General features: G+C 61.1%; 2 protein-coding genes across 5 annotated transcripts in view; one reads left to right on the top strand and one right to left on the bottom strand.

Moving 5' to 3' along the window:
* The window catches only part of TRPM4 (transient receptor potential cation channel subfamily M member 4), a 29,239-nt gene extending 15,432 nt beyond the window's left edge, over nt 1–13,807 (bottom strand). For all 4 annotated transcript variants that reach the window (XR_013634909.1, XM_078850007.1, XM_078850008.1 and 1 more), the window contains exons 1-8: nt 13,418–13,807; nt 13,050–13,117; nt 12,450–12,627; nt 12,146–12,326; nt 11,412–11,578; nt 10,979–11,156; nt 10,344–10,408; nt 9,965–10,147 (exon numbers count right to left, since the gene is read on the bottom strand). Coding sequence is in view for 3 of the 4 variants with exons in the window: in XM_078850007.1 (XP_078706133.1) it covers nt 9,965–10,147; nt 10,344–10,408; nt 10,979–11,156; nt 11,412–11,578; nt 12,146–12,326; nt 12,450–12,627; nt 13,050–13,117; nt 13,418–13,444 (1,047 nt within the window). In the remaining variant the exon portion in view is untranslated. The remainder of the gene's footprint in view (nt 1–9,964; nt 10,148–10,343; nt 10,409–10,978; nt 11,157–11,411; nt 11,579–12,145; nt 12,327–12,449; nt 12,628–13,049; nt 13,118–13,417) is intronic.
* On the top strand, nt 13,497–26,494 carry HRC (histidine rich calcium binding protein). The gene is made up of 7 exons (XM_073321305.2): nt 13,497–13,526; nt 15,789–16,464; nt 16,941–17,026; nt 25,445–25,513; nt 25,923–25,977; nt 26,062–26,098; nt 26,433–26,494. The coding sequence occupies exons 2-7, from the start codon at nt 15,903–15,905 to the stop codon at nt 26,467–26,469; spliced, it is 846 nt and encodes a 281-aa protein (XP_073177406.2). The 5' UTR covers nt 13,497–13,526; nt 15,789–15,902; the 3' UTR covers nt 26,470–26,494.
* The last annotated feature ends 193 nt before the right edge of the window (nt 26,495–26,687 follow it).

The raw sequence follows: 26,687 nt of genomic DNA, 5'->3' as shown, positions 1-26,687 counted from the left end.
AGACGGGGGTCTTCACGATCGGGTTCCCCATCGGGGGATCGGAGACGGACGGGATTGGAGCTGAGTCCGAGAGAGCCAGAGGACTGTGAGAGACAGCGAGAGCCCGAGAAAGAGCTGCAGAAGCAGCAGCAGCATGAACTGGCGTTGGGGGAGCGGAGAGGTCTAGGGGACCTCCCCGGGGTGAGTGGGGATAGACCCCGGGGGGCCAGTTCCGCAGGGAACCTCGAGACTAAATTTCTGCCCCTGGTTAAGGAAGGGGGGATGTGGATGCCACCCCACTGCCTTTGAGCAGGCTGGAGATTTGAACCAGGGGGACCCTGCGGAAAAGCCCCAGTGTCTAGCTCCCTTGCTGGGTCCCAAGGCCACAGACTCCCTCAGCCAGATGGGTGGGGAGGTGGACAGGCTCCCACTCCTGGTCCCAACCTATCTGTCTGTGTGGAGTTTCCTTGGGCCAGACCCTAGGACCCCCAGTGGGAGCGGAAGGTGGTGGTCAATGGGGAGACATTCCTGGGGTGGCGAGATCCTGGGACAGAGAGAACTGTTGTCAGGCCCCGGGTGGTGCAGCCTCAGAGGCTGAGGAGCTGGGTGAGGGTCCCAGGGACGAAGCCCCTCGCCCTGCCTATGGCCCAGATCCCTGTGCAGACCCAGGAGGGGTGGGGCTGGCTGGTTTTTGGGGTTCTCCGGGATATCAGCTGCGAGACCCTGTTGTGGGGTGACTGTGTCTCTTTGGGACAGGATCCAGGCCTTACTCCTGTAACTGCCAAGGGTTTGAATTTGAATCCAGGGAACCGATGGGTGGAGAGGGAAATGGTCAGTGAAAATGCAGATGACCTGGCTGGCATGGGGGAGGAGCGGCTAGGCTCAGGCTACCTGCCAGCCTGTAACCAGCCCCCTGGGGCTGGGTGGGACAGAGAGATGCTCCCTGCCCCCTTGCACACTGGAGAAGGGGCTCACGCTGGCTCTGATGCTGTGAGGAAAGCAGCGAGCTCCCGGCCTGACCCCACTGGGACAGCAATGGCAGCGCTGAGCAAGGGGGGAGATAAGACCCCAACTGAGTGGGGGGAGACACAGGCAGGGCAGGGGATCTGTGGGGAGTGGCAAGGTGCTTGGTAAGGAAAGTTTGGATGAGCCTAGGCAGCCTTGTGAGCTGATGGCTGTGTCTAGTCAGCAGGGTGGGAAGGCGAGGAGAGTGGAAGAGGAGTGTCCCTGGATCTTACCTGTTAGCTGGGTGGAGAATTGGGACAGGGAAGGAAACGTGCCTGTGTCTGTCAGGGGTATTGGCTTGCCTATGGAGGGAGCTACCCTGATCTCCAAGGAGTTGTCTGTGACCAGCCTTGTGTGCTGGGACAAGGGGAGAGAGGTCCCAAGCTGTGTGTCTGGGAAAGGAGAAAGTGTGTCCGGCTCTTCTTTGTCTGTGGAGCAGACAGAAGGGGCCTTTCAGCCTGTGATGGTTGAGGGTCGTGCAGTTGTCTCAGAGCTGGTTCTGGATTCAGCTAAAGCCCAGGAAGGGAAGAGTCTGAAGTTTGTGTCTGCTCAGGAGAATGGGTTAGTCTCTAAGGTGCCACAAGTACTCGTCTTCTTTTTGCGAATACAGACTAACACGGCTGTTACTCTGAAACCTGTAACTAGGTCACATCCAGTTAGAGTCTATGTAAAATCCCAGAGACAGGACAATTCTGGTGCTTGTATTTTGCCTGTTGCTAGTGTGTTGTTGGGAAAGGGTGGAGCAACTCTGTCTAATCAGAGTGAGATCCTAGCCAGGGCACAAGGAAAACATGAAGGTGATGTGATTGTGTTACCTACTGAGGGTGTGGAAACCTGTAGCAAGAAGGAAAATATTTTCCTGAACTTGTGTGTGGCGAAGGGAAGGAGAATGCTTCTGACCTTTTATCTAGGAAGTCTGTAAATTTGCCTGGAAGGGGATTGTGTAGGAATCCACCGGATGGGCCAGAGGTGATTCTGGATGTAAGGGAGATCCAAAAAGAGTCTGTTGTTGCTCAGGAAAGTGTTCCTCTAGAGCAAGCCCTAGGTAAAGAGGGTAAGAGCAGAATTTCTGGGGGGGGTGAATTGTTGCAAAGAAAAGCCCTAGGGAAAGGAATCCTCAGGGAGTCTTTGCAAGCAGTTTACTGCCACTGAAGGGTGTGAAAGTGATTTAATCAAGAAAGTTCCAGTTCCTAACAGCCAGAAATTTTCTGTTGTGAATGGATCCACGGACTGTCCTGTTGAAAGACCCAGTGTGGAGAGCTTTGAGAAGGTCTCAGATGAAGTGAAAGCTGGTAAGAAAGTTAAACAGTCCTATAACCAAGTGGCTGTGTTTGGCCAGCTTGTTGGGGAGAAGACCCAATCCCAGTTTGACTCCCTGGGGTTTTGGGGTGGCCAAAGGGCACGGGCCGCATAAATTCCCACATGCGGCCTGCGAGTGCTATCGACCACCCCCGACCTAAGGGAGGGTGTGAAACTGGAAGGGCCTGGTGTAACTCCTACCAAGGAATGGGAGAGGTGCTGGGGCATCCATGGGAACGTTGGTGGCTTCGAACTTCCCCAGGTCACCGGCTAAAGTGACCCCGCTCAGTTCGATCTCGAAGTGGGGAGAGATGTGACAAAGTGGGACTGTTCTTAATGTTTCCTCTGAATAGTGTGGGTGTGCCTCAGTTTCTCCTAGGCAGTTCTTAAGTATCTAGGTGGTGGGGTAAGGGTGTATGATCATTGCAGAGCCCTAGAGGGCATGTGTGTGCAGGAGTCTGGACACAGAGAATGGCCGACACCCTGTTTCCTGGCAACTGAGGGCCTGGGCCCTTCCCCCCTGCAAGGTGAGAGCTAAAGGGTTGGAGAACAAAGTAATCAGGTGACCTCCTGGCCCAGGAAAGGAACAAAGCCCAGAGGAGGAGGGGCTGGAGGGAGTTTCAGTTAGGGGCTGGCTGGGACATGGAGTGAAGGGCAGAGGTGGTTGTCTGGCTCACTGCCCCCCAAAATGGACCCAGCTGAGGGGTCCTGGTCTCTGCACCTGCAAACTCTGTGTTACACCATGTCCTTGTCGTCTAATAAACTTTCTGTTTTACTGGCTGGCTGAGAGTCACGTCTGACTGCGAAGTTGGGGTGCAGGACCCTCTGGCTTCCCCAGGACCCCGCCTGAGCGGACTCGCTGAGGGAAGCACACGGAGGGGCAGAGGAGGCTGAATGCTCCGAGGTCAGACCCAGGAAGGTGGAAGCCGTGTGAGCTTTGTGTCCTGCAGACAGGCTGCTCACAGGCAGGCGACTGCCCCAGAGTCCTGACTGGCTTCATGGGGAGCAGTTCCAGAGCATCGCCCAGGGACTCCGTGACAATTACGTTGTATGTGAGTCTGTATTGCATGAATACTATGTGTGCCTCAGTTTCCCTGTGTATTACACCAGTGCCTGGGTAGCGGGAATAAGCATGTGTGACTTTTGTGGGGGCTGCAACCAGGTGACTCTGTGCCCTGGAAGTAGGGTGACCAGACAGCAAATGTGAAAAATCAGGACGGGGTGGGGGGTAATGGGAGCCTATATAAGAAAAAGACCCAATAATCAGGACTGTCCCTATAAAATCGGGACAGCTGGTCACCCTACCAGGAAGGAGAGAGAGGCCAGAGGGAGGGCAGAGCTCTGCCCTACGCTGTGTTCCTGGTCCTCCCCATGCCCACCCAGCCAGCCGAGACTCACTCGCTTCCAGCTGCCTGGCCCCTGCCTTGCCCATTGCTCCTTCTGCAGCCTCTGTCTAACTCCCCGGGCCAGAGTCCCCTGGTCGCATCCTCCTCCAGGGTCTCCATTTACAAAGGGGCGGCCAGAGCATCCCTGCAGGCAGCTGGAGCTGCCCCCGGATAAGCCACACCTGCTTATTTCCACCACCCAGACACTGGCGCAATACACAGGGAAACTGAGGCATACACAGCATTCACGCAAAACAGTAAGACTCAGGAGTCCAGGCCCTGCACCCCTCTTCCTGGGATTCACGGAGACTCTCAGCCAGCCAGTAAAACAGAAGGTTTATTGGACAACAGGAACACAGTCCAAAACAGAGCTTGTGGGTTCACCCAGGACCCCTCAGTCAAGTCCTTCTGGGGGAGCAGGGAGCTTAGATCCCAGCCCTGGGGTTCCCTGTGTTCCTCCACCCAGCCCCAAACTGAAAATAAACCCACCCAGCAGGTTCCCTGCTGCAGCCTCCGTCCACATTCCTGGGCAGAGGTGTTACCTCCCCGCCCCCTCCTGGCTCAGGTGACAGGCTCTCAGGTCTCCCATCCCCAGGGCACATTCCCAGGTCAACGCTCCCCCCTCCCTGCTGCGTCACATTGTCACATCTCTCCCCCCTTCGAGACTGAACTGAGGGGGGTCACGCGGACCAGTGACCTGGGGATGTTCGGGGCCCCCTCTCCGGGACAGCGCGTCCGCTATCAGGTTGGCACTTCCCTTCACGTGGACCACGTCCATGTCGTAATCCTGCAGGAGCAGGCTCCGTCTCAGGAGCTTGGCGTTGGCTCCTTTCATCTGGTGCAGCCAGGTCAGGGGAGAGTGGTCGGTGTAGACGGTGAAGTGTCACCCGAAGAGATAGGGCTCTGGTTTCTTGAGGGCCCACACCATGGCCAGGCACTCCTTCTCGATGGCCGCATAGTGTTGCTCCCGGGTTAGCAACTTCTTGCTCAGGTACACGATGGGGTGTCTCTCCCCCTTTTCATCCTCCTGCATTAACACCGCCCCCAGTCCTGTGTCCGAGGCATCGGTGAACACCACAAAGGGCTTGTCAAAGTCTGGGTTTGCCAGAACTGGGCCACTGACCAGAGCCTCCTTCAGTGCCCGGAAAGCCTCCTGGCACTGCTCGGTCCAGACCACCTTGTCTGGCTTTCCCTTCTTGCATAGCTCAGTGATGGGGTTGGCTATGGCCCTAAAGTGGGGCACAAATCTTTGGTAGTATCCTGCCATCCCAATAAAGGCTTGGACCTGCTTTTTGGTGTGGGGAGCGGGCCAGTCTCTGATCACCTCCACCTTGGCTGGTTCCGGCTTTAGGCGGCCGCTCCCCACCCGATGGCCCAGGTAAGATACTTCCGCCATCCCCACCTTGCACTTCTCCGCTTTTACAGTCAGCCCAGCCCCCTGGAGTCGGTCCAGCACTTGTCTAACCTGGGACACGTGGTCCTCCCAGGACTGGCTAAAGACACAGATGTCATCAATATACGCCACGGCAAAACTCTCCATCCCCCTCAGTAGCTGGTCCACCAGGCGCTGGAAGGTGGCCGGCGCTCCCTTGAGGCCGAAAGGCAGGGTCAGGAACTCATAGAGCCCCAGAGGGGTGATGAAGGCCGATTTCAGCCGGGCATCTGCATCCAGCGGCACTTGCCAGTAGCCCTTTGTAAGGTCCATGGTGGTAAGGTACCGAGCTCCTCCCAGCTTATCTAGGAGCTCGTCAGGCCTGGGTATGGGGTAGGCATCAGATACTGTGATGGCATTGAGCTTCCGATAGTCCACACAGAACCGGACCGACCCATCCTTTTTGGGGACCAGCACCACCGGCGAGGCCCAAGGTCTGGCAGATGGCTGGATCACCCCCAAAGCCAGCATGTCCCGGACCTCTCTTTCCAGGTCCTGAGCAGTTTTCCCTGTGACTCGGAAGGGGGAGCATCTTATCCAAGGGTGCGACCCTGTCTGCACCCATTGGACAGTCAGATTAGTGCGTCCAGGCTGGTTGGAAAACAGCTGTCCGTACGGATGCAGCACCCCCCTGACCTCAGCTTGCTGGGCAGGGGTTAGCTGATCCGAGAGGGGAATTGTTTCCAGGGGGGAACCACCTCTGGTCCCAGGGAATAGATCTACTAAAGGGTCATCTCCCTGCTCCTCCCACTGTCCACACACGGCCAACACCACATTCCCCCTGGCATAATATGGCTTCATCATATTCACATGGTACACCCGGCGGTGGTGCGCCCGGTTCGACAGCTCCACCACATACTTTACCTCATTGAGCTGCTTGACAACCTTGAAAGGGCCCTCCCAGGTGGCCTGTAGTTTGTTCTTTCTCACGGGGATGAGAACCATCACCTGATCCCCGGTGGCGTAGGCACGGGCCCGCGCCGTGCGGTCATACCAGACCTTCTGCTTCCTCTGGGCTCTGGCCAGATTCTCCCTGGCCAGGCCCATGAGTTCAGCCAGTCTCTCTCGGAAGATCAGGACATACTCCACCACTGACTCTCCATCAGAAGCGGCCTTCCCCTCCCACTCATCTCTCATCAGGTCCAGGGGGCCCCTTACCCTCCTGCCATATAACAGTTCGAAAGGCGAAAATCCGGTCGACTCCTGGGGCACCTCCCTGTACGCGAACAGCAGGTGAGGTAAGTACTTGTCCCAGTCCTGCGGGTGCTGGTTCATAAAGGTTTTCAGCATCATCTTTAGCGTCCCGTTGAACCTCTCCACCAGCCCATTGGACTGGGGGTGATAAGCTGAGGCCCAGTCGTGCCGGACCCCACATTTCTCCCACAAGCACCGGAGCAGGGCCGACATGAAGTTGGAGCCTTGGTCTGTCAAGACTTCCTTGGGGAACCCCACTCGGCTGCAAATGGTCAGGAGCGCATCGGCCACGGTGTCGGCTTCAATGGAAGCTAAGGCCACTGCCTCGGGGTAGCGGGTGGCAAAATCTACCACCACCAGAATGTATTTCTTCCCCGACCGGGTCGTCTTGCTGAGAGGCCCCACGATGTCCATGGCCACCTTCTGGAAAGGCTCCTCTATGATGGACAAAGGTCTCAAAGCCGCTTTCCCCTTGTCCCGGGCCTTCCCCACCCTCTGACAGGGGTCACAGGATCGGCAATACTGCCGGACCGTGGTAAAGACCCCGGGGCAGTAAAAGTTCTGTAGCAACCTCTGCCGGGGGCGCCGGATTCCCTGGTGCCCTGCGAGGGGGATGTCATGGGCCAGGGACAGGAGCCTGCGGCGATACTTCTGGGGGACCACCAGCTGCCTCCTGATCCCACAGGACTCCACTTCCCTTGTGGGAGCCCATTCTCGGTACAGGAACCCCTTCTCCCACAGGAACCTCTCCTGGCAGCCTCTCCTCATGGTCCGTCCCACACCAAGGTCGGCCAGGTCCCTGAGCTTCCGCAAGGAGGGATCTTTCCTCAACTCGGCCTGGAACTCAGCGGCTGGGGAAGGGATGGGGTCCGGTTCCCTCTCATTGGCCGGGTCTGAGGCCACAGCCTCTCTGAGCCGTGCCCCTCGGCCCTCCCTCCCCACCAGGGTAGGGTCCTGCGCCTCCGGTGTGGTACCCTCCCCAAGGTCAGGGTGCAGTGCCCCTCGCCGGCTCTGGCTACAGGTCACAACCAGGGCGATCTGGGGCTTGCTTGGCCAGTCCTCTAGGTCTCCCCCCATCAAAACTTCAGTGGGCAAATGGTGGTGTAACCCCACATCCTTGGGGCCCTCCTTGGCCCCCCATTTCAGATGTACCCTGGCCCCGGGCACCTTAAATGGGGTCCCGCCCACCCCTGTCAGGGTCAGGTAGGTGTTGGGCACCACCCGATCTGGGGCCACCACCTCGGGCCGGGCCAGCGTCACCTCCGCGCCCGTATCCCAGTATCCATTGACCTTCCTCCCATCCACCTCCAGGGGAACAAGGCACTCTCTCCGGAGGGACAGCCCCGCGCCCACCCTGTAAACCGAGCACCCTGAGTCCAGAGCCTCCAGCCCTCTGGCGGAGCTGGCCTGGGGTACTCTTCCCTCCTGAGCAGGTGGTAAACTGGTGGCCCCCCTTGCCTGGGTCGTCTGCCCCTCGTCCGGCTGAGTCCCTACCCAGTTAAGCCTGGGTAGGTTGGGTCGGCTCAGTTTATCCCTGAGCCCGGGGCACTGGGTCCGTACATGGCCTCTGACCACAGTGATAGCAGCTCAGGTCACGTTGGTCCCCTCGAGGGGGTTCTCCCTATTTCCCCGCTGGGAGGCCCCATGGTGACTCTCTCTCTGCATCGGGGGGGGGCCTGTTCTTTTGGGACTCCTCCCGGCTACCCCCTGACCGACTGTTCACAAACTCGTCGGCCAGCTGCCCTGCGTGCTGGGGGTTCTCGAGCTTTTTGTCCACCCACCACAGCCTCAGGTCGGAAGGGCACTGTTCATACAGCTGCTCCAGTTCGATTAGGTCCAGCAGGTCCTCTTTAGCTCGGGCCCCAGCTGTCCACTTGCGGGCATACCCCTGCATCCGGTTGACCAGTTGTAGGTAGGTGACCTCAGGCGTTTTACGCTGACTCCAGAACCTTCTCCGGTACATCTCGGGGGTCAGCCCAAACTCACGGAGCAGGGCCTGTTTGAACAGTTCATAGTCCCCTGCCTCTGCCCCTGTCATTCGGCTGTACACTTCCACGGCTTTGGGGTCCAGTAAGGGGGTGAGGAACTGGAGCCTGTCTGCAGGGTCAACCCTGTGCATCTCGCAGGCATTCTCAAAGGCCGTCAGGAAGCTATCCATGTCCTCCCCCTCCTTCCGCTGGGCCAGGAAGCACTTATCAAAGCTCCTTGCAGTCTTGGGTCCCCCCTCACTCACCGCAGCCGGGGCCCCACTGCTCCTCAGCCTGGCCAGCTCCAGTTCATGCTGTCTTTGTTTCTCCTTCTCCTGAGGTTCCCTCTCCTTCTCCTCCTGCTCATGTTGACGTTGTTTTTCATGATCCTCCAGCTCCCTCATTTTCATCTCCCTCTCCCATTCCAGCCGCATCCGCTCCAGGGATGGGGAGCTCCGCCGGGAGGATCCCCTGCTGGCTGCTGGGGTCAGGGTGCCCTCGGTATTCGCTGGGCTTCCCCCAACCCCTCCCCCAGGCATAGGTAGGAAGGGTCTCGGGATGTCCTGGGCAGCAGTCTGACCCCTCCCAGCCTGGTCAGGCCCCAAGGCCCACGCTGCATCCCCCGGGCGGCTTCCCTCAGGGACAGGGATCGGGTCATCCAAGCGATCCCTCTCCTCCAGCTGGGCAATCAGCTGTTCCTTGGTGGACCTCCCAATGCGCAGCCCCCTCTGCCTGCACAGCTCCACCAGGTCGCTCTTAAGGCGTTTAGCGTACATCTCCCTGCTGGCCACTCGCAGGCCGGGCAGCTTTCCACGGTTTCCAGGAAAAGCCCCTTGTGTGCCAGTCCTTCTTGAGGTCACCACCTCTTTGCCAGGGTCGAGCTGCAGACTCCTCCGCCCCAGGACCGCTTGCTGCAATCCCCCGGGGGACCCTGTTACTGCAAAAGTCCTTCTCTCTGGTCACACACTCCCAGGGGTTAACCGCCCCCTGGAACCGTCTCTCTCTGAATCTTCAGCACGCCTGGTCCCCGTCAATCCCCCTTCGTTTTACTGCTCCCCAGTCACTTACTGCAGGAAGCGCTGTTCACGGGGTGCAGTACATCCCACCGCTGCCACCAGCTGTCACGGAGTGTGGGGGAGTCCAGGCCCTGCACCGCTCTTCCTGAGACTCTCAGCCAGCCAGTAAAACAGAAGGTTTATTGGACAACAGGAACACAGTCCAAAACAGAGCTTGTGGGTACACCCAGGACCCCTCAGTCAAGTCCTTCTGGGGGAGCAGGGAGCTTAGACCCCAGCCCTGGGGTTCCCTGTGTTCCTCCACCCAGCCCCAAACTGAAAATAAAATAAACCCACCCATCAGGCTCCCTCCTGCAGCCTCCGTCCACATTCCTGGGCAGCGGTGTTACCTCCCCGCCCCCTCCTGGCTCAGGTGACAGGCTCTCAGGTCTCCCACCCCCAGGGCACATTCCCAGGTCAACACTCCCCTCTCCCTGCTCTGTCACATCCTCACACTCACATACAACATATCAAGGGAAAGTCTTCACTTTGTCACAAGGTCCAACACCCCATGGACCCGCTCCCCGCAGTGCCAGGCTCCGCTCCGCCCTGAATGCCTGGGTCCCGTTGAGGGTGGGGCTGAGGGGGTCAGTCCCTTGAGTCCCCTGCCCCCCAGATGCCTGGGTCCCGGGGGGGGGGCTGTGGTACCTGCTTGGCCAGGCCTGGCACGTCGGCGGGCGGGAAGCGTCCCTGCAGCTTCTCCTGGATCAGCACCCGGCTCTCCTGGCCCGGCTGCACGTCCTGCAGGATCTGGGCCAGACAGTCGGCCGCACCCCCGGAGCCCCCCACCAGGAGGCAGGGGATGTCCGCCTCTGCGGCCTCCCGCACGCGCTGGATGGGGGAAGGGGGGGTCAGCGGAGTGGCAGAGTGTCCCCCTCCCACTCCACGGCCATCAGTTCCCCCCCCGTGTCCCTCTCCCATACCCTGCCCCCCCATTCCCCTTGTTCCCCCTCCATCCCCCCATTCCCCTCCCCTCCCCCAGTCCCCCGGGGCTGTGTCCATCTCCCCCCCACAGTCCCCCCCTTACCGTGACCATGGACGCGTTGCCCCCGATGACCATTACCAGCACGGGGATCTCGATGCTGCCAGTTCCTGCAAGACGGCAATCCGGGGGGGACTGTCAGTGCCGGGGGGGGGGGTGTGACAGATCCGGCCCCAGGGAATAGCCAAAAACTAGTGTGTCGGCACAGGCTGGTCTTGCGGGTTCTCTCCCCACCCCTGGGACCAGGACGCCTGGGTTCTCTCCCCAACCCTGGGACCAGGACACCTGGGTTCTCTCTGGGTGGGGGAGACCACGACCCGCTCAGGGGATCTCGCCCAGGGGAGGGAAGGGGGGCAGCCTCATGCTAACCCTGGCCAGGGGGAGTAACCATGGTAACCTGGCCAGGGAGTAACCAGGGGGCTGTAACCATGGTAATCGGGCTGGGGGTAACTGTTGTAACCGGACCAGGGGAATGTGACCGTGGTAACCAGGCCCGGGGTAACCGTGGTAAGCGGGCTGGGGGCTAACCAGGCCGAGGGCGTGTGACCATGGTAACCGGGCCGGGGGTGTGTGACTGTGGTAACCGGGCCCCCTGGTAACCAGGCCAAGGGTAACCAAGCTGGGTGCAAGTGAGGTAACCAGGCCGGGGGTAACCAGGGTAACCAGGAGGGGGTACTCACCCCCGGCGCCCACCCTCTGCTGGGCGATGTGTTTCTCCAGGTGGGCGCGGAAGCGGCTCTCGCCCCCGAGGCGCCCCCGGGAACCGTCGTCCACCAGGAAGAAGAGCGAGTGGTTACTGTCCAGGGGGCAGGCGGTGCCCGCGGGGGGGACCCACCAGTAGTGGGCGGGGAATGAGCCCTGGTGGGGGACAGCGGGGGAGGGGGGGCTTGGTGACAGGCCGGACCCGCCCGAGAGACACCCCAGCACCCAACCCGACCCCCCCACAGAGACCCTCCAGCACCCAGCTCGATCCTTCCCCCCGCCAGCCTCCAGCCCATCCCCCACAGAGACCTCTCCCTGGTACCCAACTGGAGCTCCCCCAGGCTGCCCCCAGAGAGCCCCCAGTGACCCACGCCCTCCCCCCCCCCGCTGTCAGGATCCCCCCACCCGTACCTTGGGATTGACGAGGGCCTCGCGGTTGGCAACGATGCCCCAGGGCGCGACGCCCATGGCCACCACGCGGGTGCAGGGGCTGGTGCTGGCTGTGGCATGGTCCCGGACGGCCTCCCCGACATGTCGCCCAATGCCGGCCTGCAGCCCCCCGGTCATGATCCATGCACCTGGGGGGTGGGCAGGGAGCGTGGCACAGGCTGAGAGTGGAACACACCCCTCCCAGTGCCCCCCCACTCCCACGTACCCCCATCTCCCCTCCCTGCTGTGTCACACCCAGAGCCTGAATGGGACACAGGCACAGACTTGACCCATCCCTCAGGCCTGGGGGGCGTGTGCACCTCGGGGTCTCGCTGGGCACGCAGAGTCCGGGCACCAACACATTCAGCAGTGCAGCAGCCTCGGAGCACATGGCAGGGCTTCCCCGCCAGTGGGACAGGGCGTGCCCTTTTGCACCCACACGTGCGAGAGCACAGAGCGCACTGGCATTTGCACGAAGCACGGCAGCATTTGCACGGCGTGCCCTGGTGTTTGCACAGCGTGTGCCAGCGTTTGCATGGATCCTGGCAGCGCTGGAATTGAGTGCACCGGCATTCGCACGGAGCACGGCAGTGTTTGCACGGAGCACACTGGCGTTTGCACAGAGCGTGCCGGCATTTGCACGCACAAGTGCGTTGCACGCCCAGCTTTCCACCGCTGCTTGGCCCGGGAGAGGGCGGGGGGGGGGGGGGGCCCACCTGTGCTTTGCGCCGCCTTCACCAACCCCTTACGCAGCAGGTCCCGGAGCCAGGCCCGGACGGGGGCCTCCCCGTCACCCCCGACAACTGACACCACGAGGTTGGGAGGGGAGGTTTTCCAGTGTTCGGTCACCAGGTTGTAGGCGAGCGCAGGGTCCGAGGAGTCCGACAGGCGGATGAACTGGCCGGGGGCAGTGAGGAACTGGTCAGGCGGTGCCCCTCACTCCCGCCCCGCAGCCCCAGGTTCCCCCCCTCCCCCTCCAGCTCTGCCGGTGCCCCTCACTCCCGCCCCACAGCCCCTCACCTTGCTGGATTTGCCACCGGCCCCCACGAACTCCAGCTCCCCGAAGGCGTCCGTGGGCCCCTCCGTGGTGTGCTGGGCCGAGTCCCATTTGCTGACGATGGCCGTGCCGAAGGCGTCTTCCACGGCCACAGAGACGTGCTCGGCCCGGGGGCTCCCGCACTGGCACCGAGGGGGGGTGCTGGGGAAGGAGACGGGGGTCATGGGGGGGGCTGAGGGGTGGCACTGGGAAAGCATGGTGCAGGGGGGCAGGGACAGGGTCACTGGGACACGGGAGGGAGCAGGGGGTCACTGTGGGGAAGGGGGGGTCCCAGGGGCCTGCACTGGTAGAGGTGGGGAGGAGATGGGGTCATGGGGAGCCTGGGGGGCACTGGGAGGAGAACCAGGGGTGCTGGGGGACAGGGACAGGATCACTGGGACCCTGGGGGGCAGGAAGGGGTCACTGGGGGGCAGAGGGGTCAACGGGGGGCTGCTGCATGTGATGAGACACCCCAGCCTGCATTTGACAATAATACCTGCAGTGCGGGAGGGAGGGCACTGGCGGATCCCCGGGCACTGGGGGAGCAGCCTCAGGGCATCCACGATGGGGGGGACCCCACTCACCCCATGTCCTGTGGATCCTCAATGTAGGTTGTGCAGGTTTTCTTCTTGAAGCGTTTGGGGATCCAGGCCTGGAGTGGGGTGGGGGGGTGGAGGAGCCAGGTCAGGGTCTGAGAAAGAGGAACCCCCCCCAATGCCCCAATCCTCAGAGCCCTCCCAATCCTGGAGAGGGGACCCTCAGAGCCCCCCAATCCCCAGAGCCCCCCCAGTCCTGGAGAGGGGACCCTCAGAGCCCCCCAATCCCCTCACAGCCCCCCCACCCTGGAGAGAGGGGCTGTCTCCTGCCCCCCAGGTGCACCCTACACCCAGGAAGCTCGGCGTCTGGATGCCCCATGCTGCCCGTCACAGCCCTGGGGCAAGGGACCCCGTACCTGATCTCGCTGTTTGTCCCTGCCCATGGTGCCAGGCTAGGCTGGGGCCGTCAGATCCGGAGCCCGCAGCGTCTGGAGCCCAGGGAACCCAGCGTCTCACCTGGCAAAGGTGAGTCCAACTCTCTCCGGTGCCGTGGCCCCACCCAGCCAGAAACCAGCCTGACCAGATCGAGACACCCACGCGCTGGTGTGTGTGTGGAGGGGGAGGCAGGAAACACCCTGCTGCCAGTCAATCTGGAGTCACCACTGACTGCAGGGGGGTCAGGTTCTGTTCTCAGCACCCAGGGTCAGTCCGGAGGCACTCCTGTTTGCAATGGAGTCAGGACTGGATTCTGATCTCAGCTCCGGGGGGTGGGTGTGGGTGTGAGGAAGCGGGACTGTTCTTAATGTTTCTGCTGAATAGTGTGGGGGGTGCCTCAGTTTCCCCTAGGCAGTTCTTAAGTCTCTAGGGGGTGGGATAAGGGTGTATGATCCTTGCAGAGCCCTAGAGGGCAGGTGTGTGCAGGGGGCTGGACACAGAGAATGGCCGACACCCTGTTTCCTGGCAGCTGATGGCCTGGGCCCTTCCCCCCTGCAAGGTGAGAGCTAAAGGGTTGGAGAACAAAGGAATCAGGTGGCCTCCTGGCCCGGGAAAGGAACAAAGCCCAGCCCGGGGCTGGCTGGGGACCTGGAGTGAAGTGCAGATGTGGTTGTCTGGCTCCCTGCCCCCCAAAATGGACCCCGCTGAGGGGTCCTGTTCTCTGCACCTACAAGCTCTGTGTTAGACCATGTTCCTGTCGTCTAATAAACCTCTGTGTTACTGGCTGGCTGAGAGTCACGTCTGACTGCGGAGTCGGGGGGCAGGACCCCCTGGCCCCCCCAGGAGCCCCGTCTGGTGGACTCGCTGGGGGAAGTGCCCGGAGGGGCAGGGGAGGCTGGAGGCTCCGGGGTCAGCCCCAGGAAGGTGGAGCCGGGGGAGCTGTGTGTCCTGCAGACAGGCTGCTCCTGGAGAGGAGACTCCCCCAGAGTCCTGCCTGGCTTCATGGGGAGCAGGTCCAGCGCATTGCCCCGGTACCCGATGACAACTGCAACGATCATACACCCTTCTCCCACCACCTAGATACTTAAGAACTGCATAGGGGAAACTGAGGCACCCCCACAATATTCAGAGGAAACATTAAGAACAGTCCCGCTTCATCACGGGGACGGGAGGGGGTGGATTGTTCAATCTGGAGGCCTCCCCCTGCTCCCCTGCACTGGGGCAGGGCCAGCTCAGGCCTCCTTGGAAGGGGGCCCTACCCTGGGGCAGAGTTCACAGCCAGGACGCCCTGAGCAATCATCAGGTGTATCCGCACCGCACCCTCTATCCAGCCCGGAAGGGGTGGGGAGGGAACCGATCCCGGGGCGGGGGGAACACGTCTTTGAGCCAAGCCCTTCCCCCCCCGGGATATGGAAGCCCCCGCCTCACACACTCTCAGGCACCAAACCCCTGTTTGCCTCCCCTGCAGCATGAGGGTGGTTTGCATTAGTGTGTCCTCTCAAAGCCGGGCTCATTCCCCCTGCCGGGACATTGCATTTATGAGGGGGGGCTCTCTATGGGGGCCCCTAAAGTCCCCCCACCCCAGCAGCTGTCTCCTGCATAGGAGCTTCATAACAGAGGGGCTGGGAGCCCGGACTCCTGGGTTCTCTCCCTGGCTCTGGGAGGAGAGTGGGGTCCAGTGGTTAGAGGGGGAGGGGTCTGGGAAAGAAGCGGGGGTCCGTCCCCTACAGGTCGTGTGTGGGGCATTTGGTGCCCGGCTGGCCCAGCGCCCTGGATGGATGCCCATGGCTGGGAATGGGACACCCGACTTGGCCCCTTGCCCGGCAGTGAGCGTCCGGGCAGCGGGCAGCCGGGTATTTATAGCACCCCCGCCCCCCCATTGCTGCCCTCCTGGGGTCCCATCAGCACATTCCTGCCCCGAATGCTGCTGCCCCCTATTGGGGGGGGGGAACGGGGAGGTCGAGCTAAAACTAAGCCACTAATTTCTTTCCCCTCCCCCTCCAAGCCCCAGGTCACCGAGAGCCAGGGAAAGAACCCAGGCGTCCTGGCTCCCAGCCCTGCCCCCACTACAGGACCCATACCCCGAGCTGGGTGACCCAGCTGCCGGGGCGGGGGCTGCTATTTATAGCCTGTCCTGGCATTCAGGGGGAGGGAGACATCTCGAATAAGGGCAACAAGGGGCCTGCGGGGGCCGGGCCAGGCCACCATTGGCGGGGGGGGAAGCTGGACAGCTGCAGCCGTCGCTCAGAGGACCCCGGGGCATCCGTGGCTCCATGCTGCTCGGCGCCGTCCTGCGCCCCCATGGCCCCCCCCACAGCCTGGCTCCTGCTGGGCCTGCTCTGTGCCCTGCAGCCCCCCGCGGCCCACGGCAACCATCGCCACGGCGACGTGGAACCCCCCCAGCAGGCCCAGGGGCAGCCGCATTGCCATGACGACCCTAGCCCTGGCCACCATTGCCACGGCGACATGGAACCCCCCCAGCAGGCCCAGGGGCAGCCGCAGCATCCTGACAACCCTGGCCCCGGTGACGGGGAGCCCCAGGGGCAGCTACATCACCACGGCAACCACCACGACGAGGAGGGGCAGCCGCCTCCCCACGAGGCCCCTTGCCCTGGCCACCACCGTCACCACGGCGACGTAGAACCCCAGGGGCAGCCCCATCCCCACGGTGACCGCCACCATCACCACGGCGATGAGGAGCAGCCGCCCCACGAGGCGGCAGATACCCCCGGGCCGCGTCGCCACGACGATGAGGAAGAAGATGCCCCTGGGCACCATCGCCATGATGATCAGGAAGTGGATGCCCATGGGCGCCGTCACCATGACGCTGAGGAGGATGAGGACGAGGCCCATGGGCACCCCCAGCCCGAGGAGGAGGAGGAAGACGAGGATGGCCATCGCGGGCACAGCGACGAGTCGGATGAGTCCGAGGAGGAGGGGGACGAGTCCGAGGAGAGGGTCCTGAGGAAGCCCCTTGGGGAGGAGGAGAAGAGAGGGGGCAGGGCGCGCCAGGGGGAGGAAGATGATGGTGAGAGCAGCCCCTGAACCTGGGGGGAGGGGGGCTGGGGCACAGTGGGGGGCAGGGATCATCCAGGGGCAGCTCAGGAGGGCATTGGGAGGGCAAGGGGGCACTTGGGGGTGGGGGGGCATGGTAGGGGGCTCAGGCAGTTCATCATCCCAAGGCCGTGGGCCTGCCGGAGGGGCGCGTTGTTTGTCTAGGGTGAGGGGGTCGGAGTCAGGACCTGCCTGCCAGGGCCAATGTGACAGCTCCACGGCTGGCCAGGAGTGTATGTGTGTGTGTGTGGGGGGGCGCTAGCACGGTCAGGCCCCCCCCCCCCCCCAGAGCTGCTGTGCTGTGGGGCGAAAGAGAGGGGGAGAGAACCCAGGAGTCCTGTCTCCCAGCCCTCCCCCCCCCCGGCTCTAACCCACCAGACCTCACTCCCCCCACAACCCGGGCTGGGGATGGAACCCAGGTGTCCGGGTAGTAGCTGTCTGTCCTTGCAGAGGGGGAGGAAGATGAAGAGGAGGATGAGGAAGAAGAGGACAGCTACCAGCCGGGCTCCGTGTGCCAATACTGTGCCTTCTGCAAGGTAACCCCCATATATCCTCCCAGGCCCCTCCTCCCTGGTCTAGTGGTTAGAGTCTGTGTGCACGGGGGGGCCTGGGGGCTGGGAGCCAGGACTCCTGGGTTCGATCCCTGGCTCTGGGAATGGAGTGTGGGGGAGTCGGGGCCCTGCACCCTGCACTTCCTGCAATTCACTGTGACTCTCCGACAGCCAGTAACACAAAAGGTTTATTAGCCAACAGGAACACGGCCCACAACAGAGCTTGTAGGTACAGACAACAGGACCCCTCAGTCAGGTCCCTCTTGCGGGGTGGGGAGCCCAGACTCCGGTTCTGGCCTCTCCCCTTCTCCCCAGCCAGCCCCAAACTGAAACTCCCTCCAGCGGCCTTCCCCAGCCACCCCCTGGCCCCTCCTCCAGCCTTTGTCCAGTTTCCTGGGCAGAAGCTGTCACCTGGGCCCGGTATCATCACTCATCATCTCCATCTAGTATTGGTGGAGCACCCCAGGGAAACTGAGGCACACCCCGTGTTAGCAGAAGACGGAAAACTAGTAAAACTCCCCTGCACCATTCCCAGGTGAAAGCTTCTCATTCCTTACTCCGTCACATCTCTTCCCCCTTCGAGACTGAACTGAGCAGGGTGTCACGGCGTCCCCAGGCGATGCTCTGGATCTGCTCCATGTGGAGCCAGCCAGGACTCTGGGGGACCCTCCTCTCTCGGAGAAGACTGTTCCCAGGGCAAGACGCTGCCCCAGCTTCCACCTTCCTGGGTCTGACCTCAGAGCCTCCAGCCTTCCCTGCCCCACCCTGCGCTTCCCACAGCAAGTCCGCACGGGGGGGGGGGTGGTCCTGGGGTAGCCAGTGCGTCCTGCCCCCCAACTCCGCAGTCAGACGTGACTCTCAGCCAGCCAGTAAAACAGAAGGTTTATTAGCTGACAGGAACATGGTCTAAACCAGAGCTTGTAGGTACAGAGACCAGGACCCCTCTCTCAGGTCCGTCTTGGGGGGCAGGGAGCCCAGAGCCCCATCTGGGCCTCCCTCCATTTCCCCAGCCAGCTCCAAACTGAGACTCTCCCACCCTCCTATGACTTTGTCTCTTTCCTGCGCCAGGAGGCCACCTGATCTCTTTGTTCTCCAGCCCCCTCAGTTGGCACCTTGCAGAGGAGGGGCCCAGGCCATCAGCTGCCAGGAGACAGGGTGTTGGCCATTCTCTGTACAGACCCCATCACACTGGTCCCCTAGGGCTCTGCAACGATTACACCCCCTTATCGCCCCACCTAGATACTTAAGAAATGCCTAGGGGAAACTGAGGCACCCACACAGTATTAAGAGAAAACATTAAGAACATTTCTGCTTCGTCACACGGGGTCACTTGAACCAGTGACCTGGGGAAGTTCGGGGCCCCCTCTCCAGGACAACGCGTCCGCTATCATGTTGGCACTCCCTGTCACATGGACCACGTCCCTGTCATAATCCTGCAGGAGCAGGCTCCACCTCAGGAGCTTGGCCTTGGCTCCTTTCATCTGGTGCAGCCCGGTCGGGGGAGCGGTCGGTGTACACAGTGAAGTGTCGCCCAAAGAGGTAGGGCTGAAGTTTCTTAAGGGCCCGCACCATGGCCAAGCATTCGTTCTCGATGGCTGCGGAGTTCTGCTCCCGGGGTAACACCTTCTTGGTCAAGTACCCAAATGATTTAATTGGGGATTGGTCCTGCTTTCGAGCGGGGGGTTGGACTAGATGACCTCCTGAGGTACCTTCCAACCCTGATATTCTATGATTCTATGATTCTACCCGATGGGGTGTCTCTCCCCCTTTTCACCATCCTGCCTTAACGCCGCCCTCAGCCCCACGTCTGCCACGACGGTGAACACCGTAAAGGACTTGTCAAAGTCTGGGTTTGCCAGGACTGGGCCACTGACCAGAGCCTCCTTCAGCGCCTGGAAAGCCTCCTGGCACTGCTCGGTCCAGACCACCTCGTCTGGCTTCCCCTTCTTGCACAGCTCAGCATTGGGGGCGGCTATGGCGCTAAAGTGGGGCACGAATCTTCGATAGTAGTCCGCCATCCCAACAAAGGCCTGGACCTGCTTTTTGGTCTGGGGAGCGGGCCAGTCTCTGATCCCCTCCAACCTGGCTGGTTCCGGCTTTAGGCGGCCGCTCCCCACCCGGTGGCCCGGATAGGACACTTCCGATATCCCCACCTTGCACTTCTCCGCTTTGATGGTCAGCCCAGCCCCCTGGAGTCGGTCCAGCACTTGTCTAACCTGGGACACGTGGTGCTCCCGGGTCTGGCTAAGGACACAGGTGTCCGCAATGTACACGCCACGGCCAAACCCTCCACCCGCCTCAGGAGCTGATCCACCAGGTGCTGGAAGGTGGCCGGCGCTCCCTTGAGGCCGAAAGGCAGGGCCAGGAACTCATAGAGCCCCAGGGGGTGATAAAGGCCGATTTCAGCCGGGCATCTGCATCCAGCGGCACTTGCCAGCAGCCCTTTGTAAGATCCACGGTAGTAAGGTACCAAGCTCCCACCAGCTTGTCTGGGAGCTCGTCAGGCCTGGGCATGGGGAAGGCATCAGACACGGTGATGGCATTGAGCTTCCCATAGTCCACACAGAACCGGATTGACCTGTCTGTTTTGGGGACCAGCACCCCACTGGCAAGGCCCCAGGGCTGGCAGACGGCTGGATCACCCGCAGAGCCAGCATGTCCCTGACCTCTCTTTCCAGGTCCTGAGCAGTTTTCCCTGTGACTCGGAAAGGGGAGCTTCTTATAGGGGGATGTGACCCTTCTGCACCCGGTGGACAGTCAGATTAGTGCGTCCAGGCTGGGTGGAAAACGGCTGTCCGTACGGATGCAGCACCCCCCTGAGCTCAGCTCGCTGGGCAGGGGCGAGCCGATCAGAGAGGAGGATTGTTTCCAGGGGGGAACCAGCTCCTGTCTCAGGGAATAGATCTACTCAAGGGTCATCTCCCTGCTCCTCCCAATGTCCACACACGGCCAACACCACGTTCCCCCCGTTGTAATATGGCTTCGTCATATTCACAGAAGGTCTCTGGTATGACGGCACGGTGCGCCTGTAGGGCCTTCCCAGGGCGCCTTTAGTTTGTTAAGTCCCAGATACGTGTCCTCAAGGGCTTTATGCTGACTCCAGAACCTTTCCCAGCACACCTCGGGCGTCAGCCCAAACCCACGGAGCAGGGCCTTTGGAGCAGGGCCTTTGGAGCAGTTCGTAGTCCTCTGCCTCCGCCCCTTCCATTCGGCTGTACAGCCCCTGTGACGAAGTAGGACTGTTTAACTTTCTTAACAGCTTTCACTCCCTCCGAGACCTTCCCAAAGCTCTCCACACTGGGTCTTTCAACAGGAAAGTCAGTGGATCCATTCACAATAGAAAATTTCTGGCTGTTAGGAACTGAAACTTTCTTGATTAAATCACTTTCACACCCTTCAGTTGCAGTAAACTGCTTGCAAAGACTCCCTGAGGATTCCTTTCCCTAGGGCTTTTCTATGCAACAATTCACCCCTCCCAGAAATTCTGCTCTTACCCTCTTTCCCTAGGGCTTGCTCTCGAGGAACACTTTCCTGAGCAACAACAGACTCTTTCTGGGTCTCCCTTACATCCAGAATTACCTCTGGCCCATCCGGCAGATTCCTCCACAATCCCCTTTCAGGCAAACTGACAGACTTCCTAGATAAAAGGCTAGAAGCCTTCTCCTTCCCTTTGCCACCCACAAGTTCAGGAAAATCTTTTCCTTCTTGCTACAGGTTTCCACACCCTCAGTAGGTAACACAATCACATCACCTTCATGCTCTCCTTGTGCCCTGGCTAGGATCTCACCCTGATTAGTCAGAGTTGCTACACCCTTTCCCAACAACACATGAGCAACAGGCAAAATACAAGCACCAGAATTGTCTGGTCTCTGGGGTTTTACATAGACTCTAACTGGATGCGACCTAGTTACAGGGCCATTCTCCCGAGCAGACACAAACTTCAGACCCTTCCCTTCCTGGGCTTTAGCTGAATCCAGAACCAGCTCTGAGACAACTGCACGACCCTCAACCATCACAGGCTGAAAGGCCCCTTCTGTCTGCTCCACAGACAAAGAAGAGCCGGACACACTTTCTCCTTTCCCAGACATCCAGCTTGGGATCTCATTCCCCTTGTCCCAGCACACAAGGCTGGTCACAGTCAACTGCTTGGAGATCAGGGTAGCTCCCTCCACAGGCAAGTCAATAGCCCTGACAGACACAGGCATGTTTCCTTCCCTGTCCCAATTCTCCACCCAGCTAACAGGTAAGGTCCAGGGACACTCCTCTTCCACTCTCCTCGCCTTCCCACCCTGCTGACTAGACACAGCCATCAGCTCACAAGGCTGCCTAGGCTCAGCCAGACTTTCCTTACCAAGCACCTTGCCGCTCCCCACAGATCCCCTGCCCTGCCTGTGTCTCCCCCCACTCAGCTGGGGTCTCAGCTCCCACTGTGCTCAGCGCTGCCCTTGCTGTCCCAGTGGGGGTAGGCAGCGAGCTCCCTGCTTTCCTCACTGCATCAGAGCCAGCCTGAGCCCCCGCTCCGGTGTACAAGGGGGGCGGGGAGCCCCAGGGGGCTGGTTACAGGCAGGCAGGTAGCCTGAGCCTAGCAGCTCCTCCCCCCTGCTAGCCAGGTCATCTGCATTTTCACTGACCATTTCCCTCTCCACCAATTGGTTCCCTGGATTCAAATTCAAACCCTTGGCCGTTACCGGAGCAGGGCCTGGATCCTGTCCCAAAGAGACACAGTCACCCCACAACAGGGTCTCACAGCTGGTGTCCTGGAGCACCCCAACGGCCAGCCAGCCCCACCCCTCCTGGGTCTGCACAGGGATCTGGGCCATAGGCAGGGCGAGGGGCTTCGTCCCTGGGACCCTCACCCAGCTCACCCAGCCCCTCAGCATCGGGGGCTGCACCACCCGGGGCCTGACACCAGTTCTCTCTGTCCCAGGATCTCACCACCCCAGGAATGTCTCCCCATTGACCATCACCTTCCGCTCCCACTGGGGGTCCGAGGGGCCTGGCCCCAGGAAACTCCACACAGACAGATAGGTTGGGGTCAGGAGTGGGAGCCTGTCCACCTCCCCACCCATCTGGCTGACGGAGTCTGTGGCCTTGGGACCCAGCAAGGGAGCTAGACACCGGGGCTTTTCCGCAGGGTCCCCCTGGTTCAAATCTCCAGCCTGCTCAAAGGCAGTGAGGTGGCATCCACATCCCCCCCTCCTTAACCAGGGGCAGCAATTTACTCTCGAGGTTCCCTGCGGAACTGGCCCCCCGGGGTCTATCCCCACTCACCCCGGGGAGGTCCCCTAGGCCTCTCCGCTCCCCCAACGCCAGTTCATGCTGCTGCTGCTTCTGCAGCTCTTTCTCGGGCTCTTGCTCTCTCGGACTCAGCTCCAATCCCGTCCGTCTCCGATCCCCGGATGGGGAACCCGATCTTGAAGACCCTTGTCTGGTCGGGGACAGAAGTCTTGGGGATGCCTGGCTCCTACTCCAGCTGCTCCCAGATCCTGCTATAGCCCCATTTGGGGTCAGGAATCTGTCCCTGAGAGCGGTCATCCTCCTCCAGCTGCACAATGAACTGTGCCTTGGTGAACTTTCCAATGCTCAACCCTCTCTTTCTGCACAGGGTTACAATGTCCTTCTTAAGGAGACGGTGACAGGCCGTCACTCCGCTCTTCCCAAGTTGTTGTGGACTCACAGGCCTGGGTGCTCTCAGCTCCCCATGGTCTCCAGGGAGAATCCCTCGTATGCCAGCCATTCTCGAGGTCACCACCTCTTTGACAGGGTCGAGCGGCAGACTCCTCCGCCCCGGGACCGCTCGCTGCAATCCCCATGGGGACCCTGTTACTGCAAAAGTCCGTCTCTCTCCCAGGGCCAAGCCGCAGGCTCCTCCGCCCCTGAGACTGCTCACCGCAGTCCCCTGGGAGAGCCCATTACTGCACAGTCCTTCTCACTGGTCAGACACTCCCAGGGGTTAACCGTCCCCTGAAAGCGCTCCTCTCTGAGCCTTCAGCACGCCTGGTCCTCGTCAATCCCCCTTCGTTTTACTGCTCCCCAGTCACTTACTGCAGGAAGCGCCATCCGTGGGGTGCAGTACATCCCACCGCTGACACCAGTTGTCACGGAGTGCCTGGGTGATGCTCTGGAACTGCTCGCTAGGAAGCCAGTCAGGACTCTGGGGCAGTCGCCTTTCTGTGAGCAGCCTGTCTACAGGACACACAGCTCACCGGGCTCCACCTTCCTGGGTCTGACCTCGGAGCATTCAGCATCCTCTGCCCCTCCGTGCGCTTCCCACACCGAGTCCGCCCAGGCGGGGCTCCTGGGGAAGCCAGAGGGTCCTGCCCCCCAACTTCGCAGACAGATGTGACTCTCAGCCAGCCAGTAAAACAGAGGTTTATTAGACGATAGGAACATGGTCTAAACACAGAGCTTGTAGGTGCAGAGAACAGGACCCCTCAGCCGGGTCCATTTTGGGGGGCAGTGAGCCAGACAACCACGTCTGCCCTTCACTCCATGTCCCAGCCAGCCCCAAACTGAAACCCCCTCCAGCCCCCCCTCCTCTGGGCTTTGTTCCTTTCCCCGGGCCAGGAGGTCACCGGATTCCTTTGTTCTCCAACCCTTTAGCTCTCACCTCTATGATCCTCTGCAGGGATCATACACCCTTATCCTACCACCTAGATACTTAAGAACTGCATAGGGGAAACTGAGGCACCCCCACACTATTCAGAGGAAACGTTAAGAACAGTCCCACTTCATCACAGCCCCACAGGTCTGGGGTCCAGTAAGGTGGTGAGGAACCGGAGCCTGTTGGCAGGGTCAACCCTGTGCAGCCTGCAGGCCGCCTCAAAGGCCATCAGGAATTCATCTATGTCCTCCCCTTCCTTCCACTGGGCCAGGATACACTGATCAAAGCTCCGGGCAGTCCTGGGTCCCCCCCTCACTCGCCACAGTGGGGGGCTCTCTGCTCCTCAGCCTGGCCAGCTCCAGTTCATGCTGCCGCTGTTTCTCCCCATCCTCCAGTTCATGCCACCTCAGCTCCTGCTCTTTCGGTTTTATCTCCCTCTCCCATTCCAGCTGCCTCAGCTGCAGCGCTGGGGAGCTTGGTCATGAGGATCCCCTGCTGGCCGCGGGGGTCACGGTGTCCCCGGGGTTCGCCTGGCTCCTTCCAGCCCCTCCCGTAGCCATAGACTGGAGGGGCCTCGGAGTGCCCTTGGCATCAGTCTGACCCCTCCCAGCCGGGACAGAAGCCGGTGCCCACGTTGCCAGGCTGCTCCCCTCAGGGACAGGGATTGGTTCATCCAAGCGGTCCTCCTCCTCCAACTCCCTCTTAAGGCGATGGTTATACATCTCCCTGCTGGTCCCAAGTTGTCGTGGACTCGCAGGCCCGGGTGCTCTCAGCTCCCCCCAGCTTCCAGGAAGAACCCCGAGCGTGCCAGCATTTCTTCAGGTCACCACCTCCCTTCCAGGGTCAAGCCCCAGACTCCTCCGCCCCTGGAACTGCTCATCACAGTCCCCAGGAAGACCCCATTACTGCAACAGTCCTTCTCACTGGTCACCCACTCCTAGGTGTTAAACGTAGCTTCTCCGCCCCCCAAAACCACCTCTCTGAGCCTTCAGTACACCTGGTACTCGTCGATCCCCCTTCATTTTACTGCTCCCCAGTCACTCACTGCAGGAAGCGCCGTCCCCGGGGTGCAGTACATCCCACCGCTGACACCAGTTGTCATGGAGTGTGGGAGAGTCAGGGCCCTGCACCCCCCACTTCCTGCGATTCCCTGGGACTCTCAGCCGGCCAGTAACACAGAAGGTTTATTAGCCGACAGGAACACAGCCCAAAACAGAGCTTGTAGGTACAGAGAACAGGACCCCGCAGTCAGGTCCCTCTTCGGGGGTGGGGAGCCCAGACCCAGGTTCTGGGCCTAGCCGCCTCCCCCGCCAGCTCTAAACTGAAACCCTCTCCAGCCTTTGTCCAGTTTCCTGGGCAGAAGGTGTCACCTGGCCCCATCCCCCTCCTGGGCTCAGGTTACGCAGGGAAACCGCCACCCTTTGTGCTGGGCGTCAGGTATCATCCCTCAGTGAAGTCACCCCCTTGTTTCCCATCCCCATCTAGTGTTGGTGCAGCACCTGAGGGAAACTGAGGCACACCCCATGTTAGCAGAGGATAGTAAAGTAGTAAAATTCCCACGGAACATTACCAGGTTAATACTCCTACTCTGTCACACTGGTGTCTAGTGGTTAGAGCAGGGGGGCTGGGAGCCAGGACTCCCGGGTTCTCTCCTTAGCTTTGGGCAGGGAGCGGGGTCTAGTGGTTGGGGGGGGGGGGGGCGGGCTGGGAGCCAGGACTCCTGGGTTCTATCCCTGGCTCGTGGGTGGGTGGCTTGTGGTCCCAGCCCTGACATGCTCCCCCCTGGTGGTTCGTTCTAGCACTGCGGGGAATGTGAGAAGTGCCCGTGCAAGGAGGGCGACACCAGCAAGCAGTGCGAGGCCTGCCAGGTAGGGGCTGCGAGCTTCCCCCCAGTAGTGCCCCCGGGCAGGGACACCAGCGCTGTGAACTTCCCTGCAGCAGTGCCCCTGGGCAGGGACACCAGCGCTGTGAGCTTCCCTGCAGCAGTGCCCCCGGGCAGGGACACCAGCGCTGTGAGCTTCCCTGCAGCAGTGCCCCCGGGCAGGGACACCAGCGCTGTGAGCTTCCCCACAGCAGTGCCCCCAGCTGGAGAACCCAGCGCTATGAGCTTCCCCACAGCAGTGCCCCTGCTGCTGCAAGCTTCCCCAGAGCAGTGCCCTGGTTGGGGATTCCGGCCCTGGCAGTTTCCCCACAGCAGTGACCCCCGCGTTGCAAGCTTCCCCCCAGCAGTGCCCTGGTAGTAATTAACTTCTCTCTCTCCTTCCCCTCCACTGCCAGTACTGCCAGTTCTGCTCCCTATGTCCCCTCCTCTGTGAGGCGGGCTGCCAGCCAGGTGAGTGCCACCACGCCCGGCCCCGGGGGGAGGGGGTCCTGGGGAGGGGTGCTCGCCTGACCCCTCTGTGCTTCTGTTTTGCAGGGGGCATCATGGACCAGCTCTCTGGGGCCTTGGTCCAGTAAGTGAGACCCCCACCCCCCAGAGGCCAGGGCGCCCCCTGCTGGGGGGTGGGCACAAGGTGCTGGGGTTCAGCTTGGGAAGAGGCCTGGGCTGGGGGGTGGGGGACGTGACCCCCCCACTTCTGGTGGAGTCACCAGTTTATCCCTTTGGGGGGGCAGGACCCTAGTTCCAGGGGGAGGGGAATCACCAGTTTAACCCTTTGCGGGGGAGCAGGACCCTAGTTCCAGGGAGGTCACCAGGAGTTTAAGCCTTTGGGGGGGGCCAGGATCCCAGTTCCAGGGGGCTGGGGGGGGGGTGTCACCAGGAGTTTAACCCTTTCCTCTCCTCCCCAGGTCGCTCTCGTCCATCTTCAACCATCAGGATCAGTGAAAGGCTCGTGGGGAGAATATTGGGGGGGGGGGGGAAAGAAGCTGGCTGACCTCTGACCCTTAGGGGTTAAAGGGGGCTAAGGAGCAGGTGGCCCTGCCAGGGGAGGGGGTGGTGTGTGTGTGTGGGGTACACGAGCCCCGCACCACTCACTGCACTGCCCCATGTCACCCCCCCCAGTGCCCAGTGCCAACAAGGCCCTGAGGGGGGAGTCACAGCCC

Source organism: Lepidochelys kempii, chromosome 23 (genome assembly GCF_965140285.1).
Source record: "Lepidochelys kempii isolate rLepKem1 chromosome 23, rLepKem1.hap1, whole genome shotgun sequence".
Classification (NCBI taxonomy): domain Eukaryota; kingdom Metazoa; phylum Chordata; order Testudines; family Cheloniidae; genus Lepidochelys; species Lepidochelys kempii.
The sequence above is the reverse complement of the archived record's forward strand: the minus strand, read 5'-3'. Positions and strand labels throughout refer to the sequence as shown.

Coding starts and splice junctions, on each gene's coding strand:
- HRC (XM_073321305.2), top strand. CDS start 15,903: ATGGAACCCCCCCAGCAGGCCCAGGGGCAGCCGCAGCATCCTGACAAC. Junction 16,465..16,940: donor CCAGGGGGAGGAAGATGATG/GTGAGAGCAGCC, acceptor CTGTCCTTGCAG/AGGGGGAGGAAGATGAAGAG. Junction 25,978..26,061: donor TGAGGCGGGCTGCCAGCCAG/GTGAGTGCCACC, acceptor TCTGTTTTGCAG/GGGGCATCATGGACCAGCTC.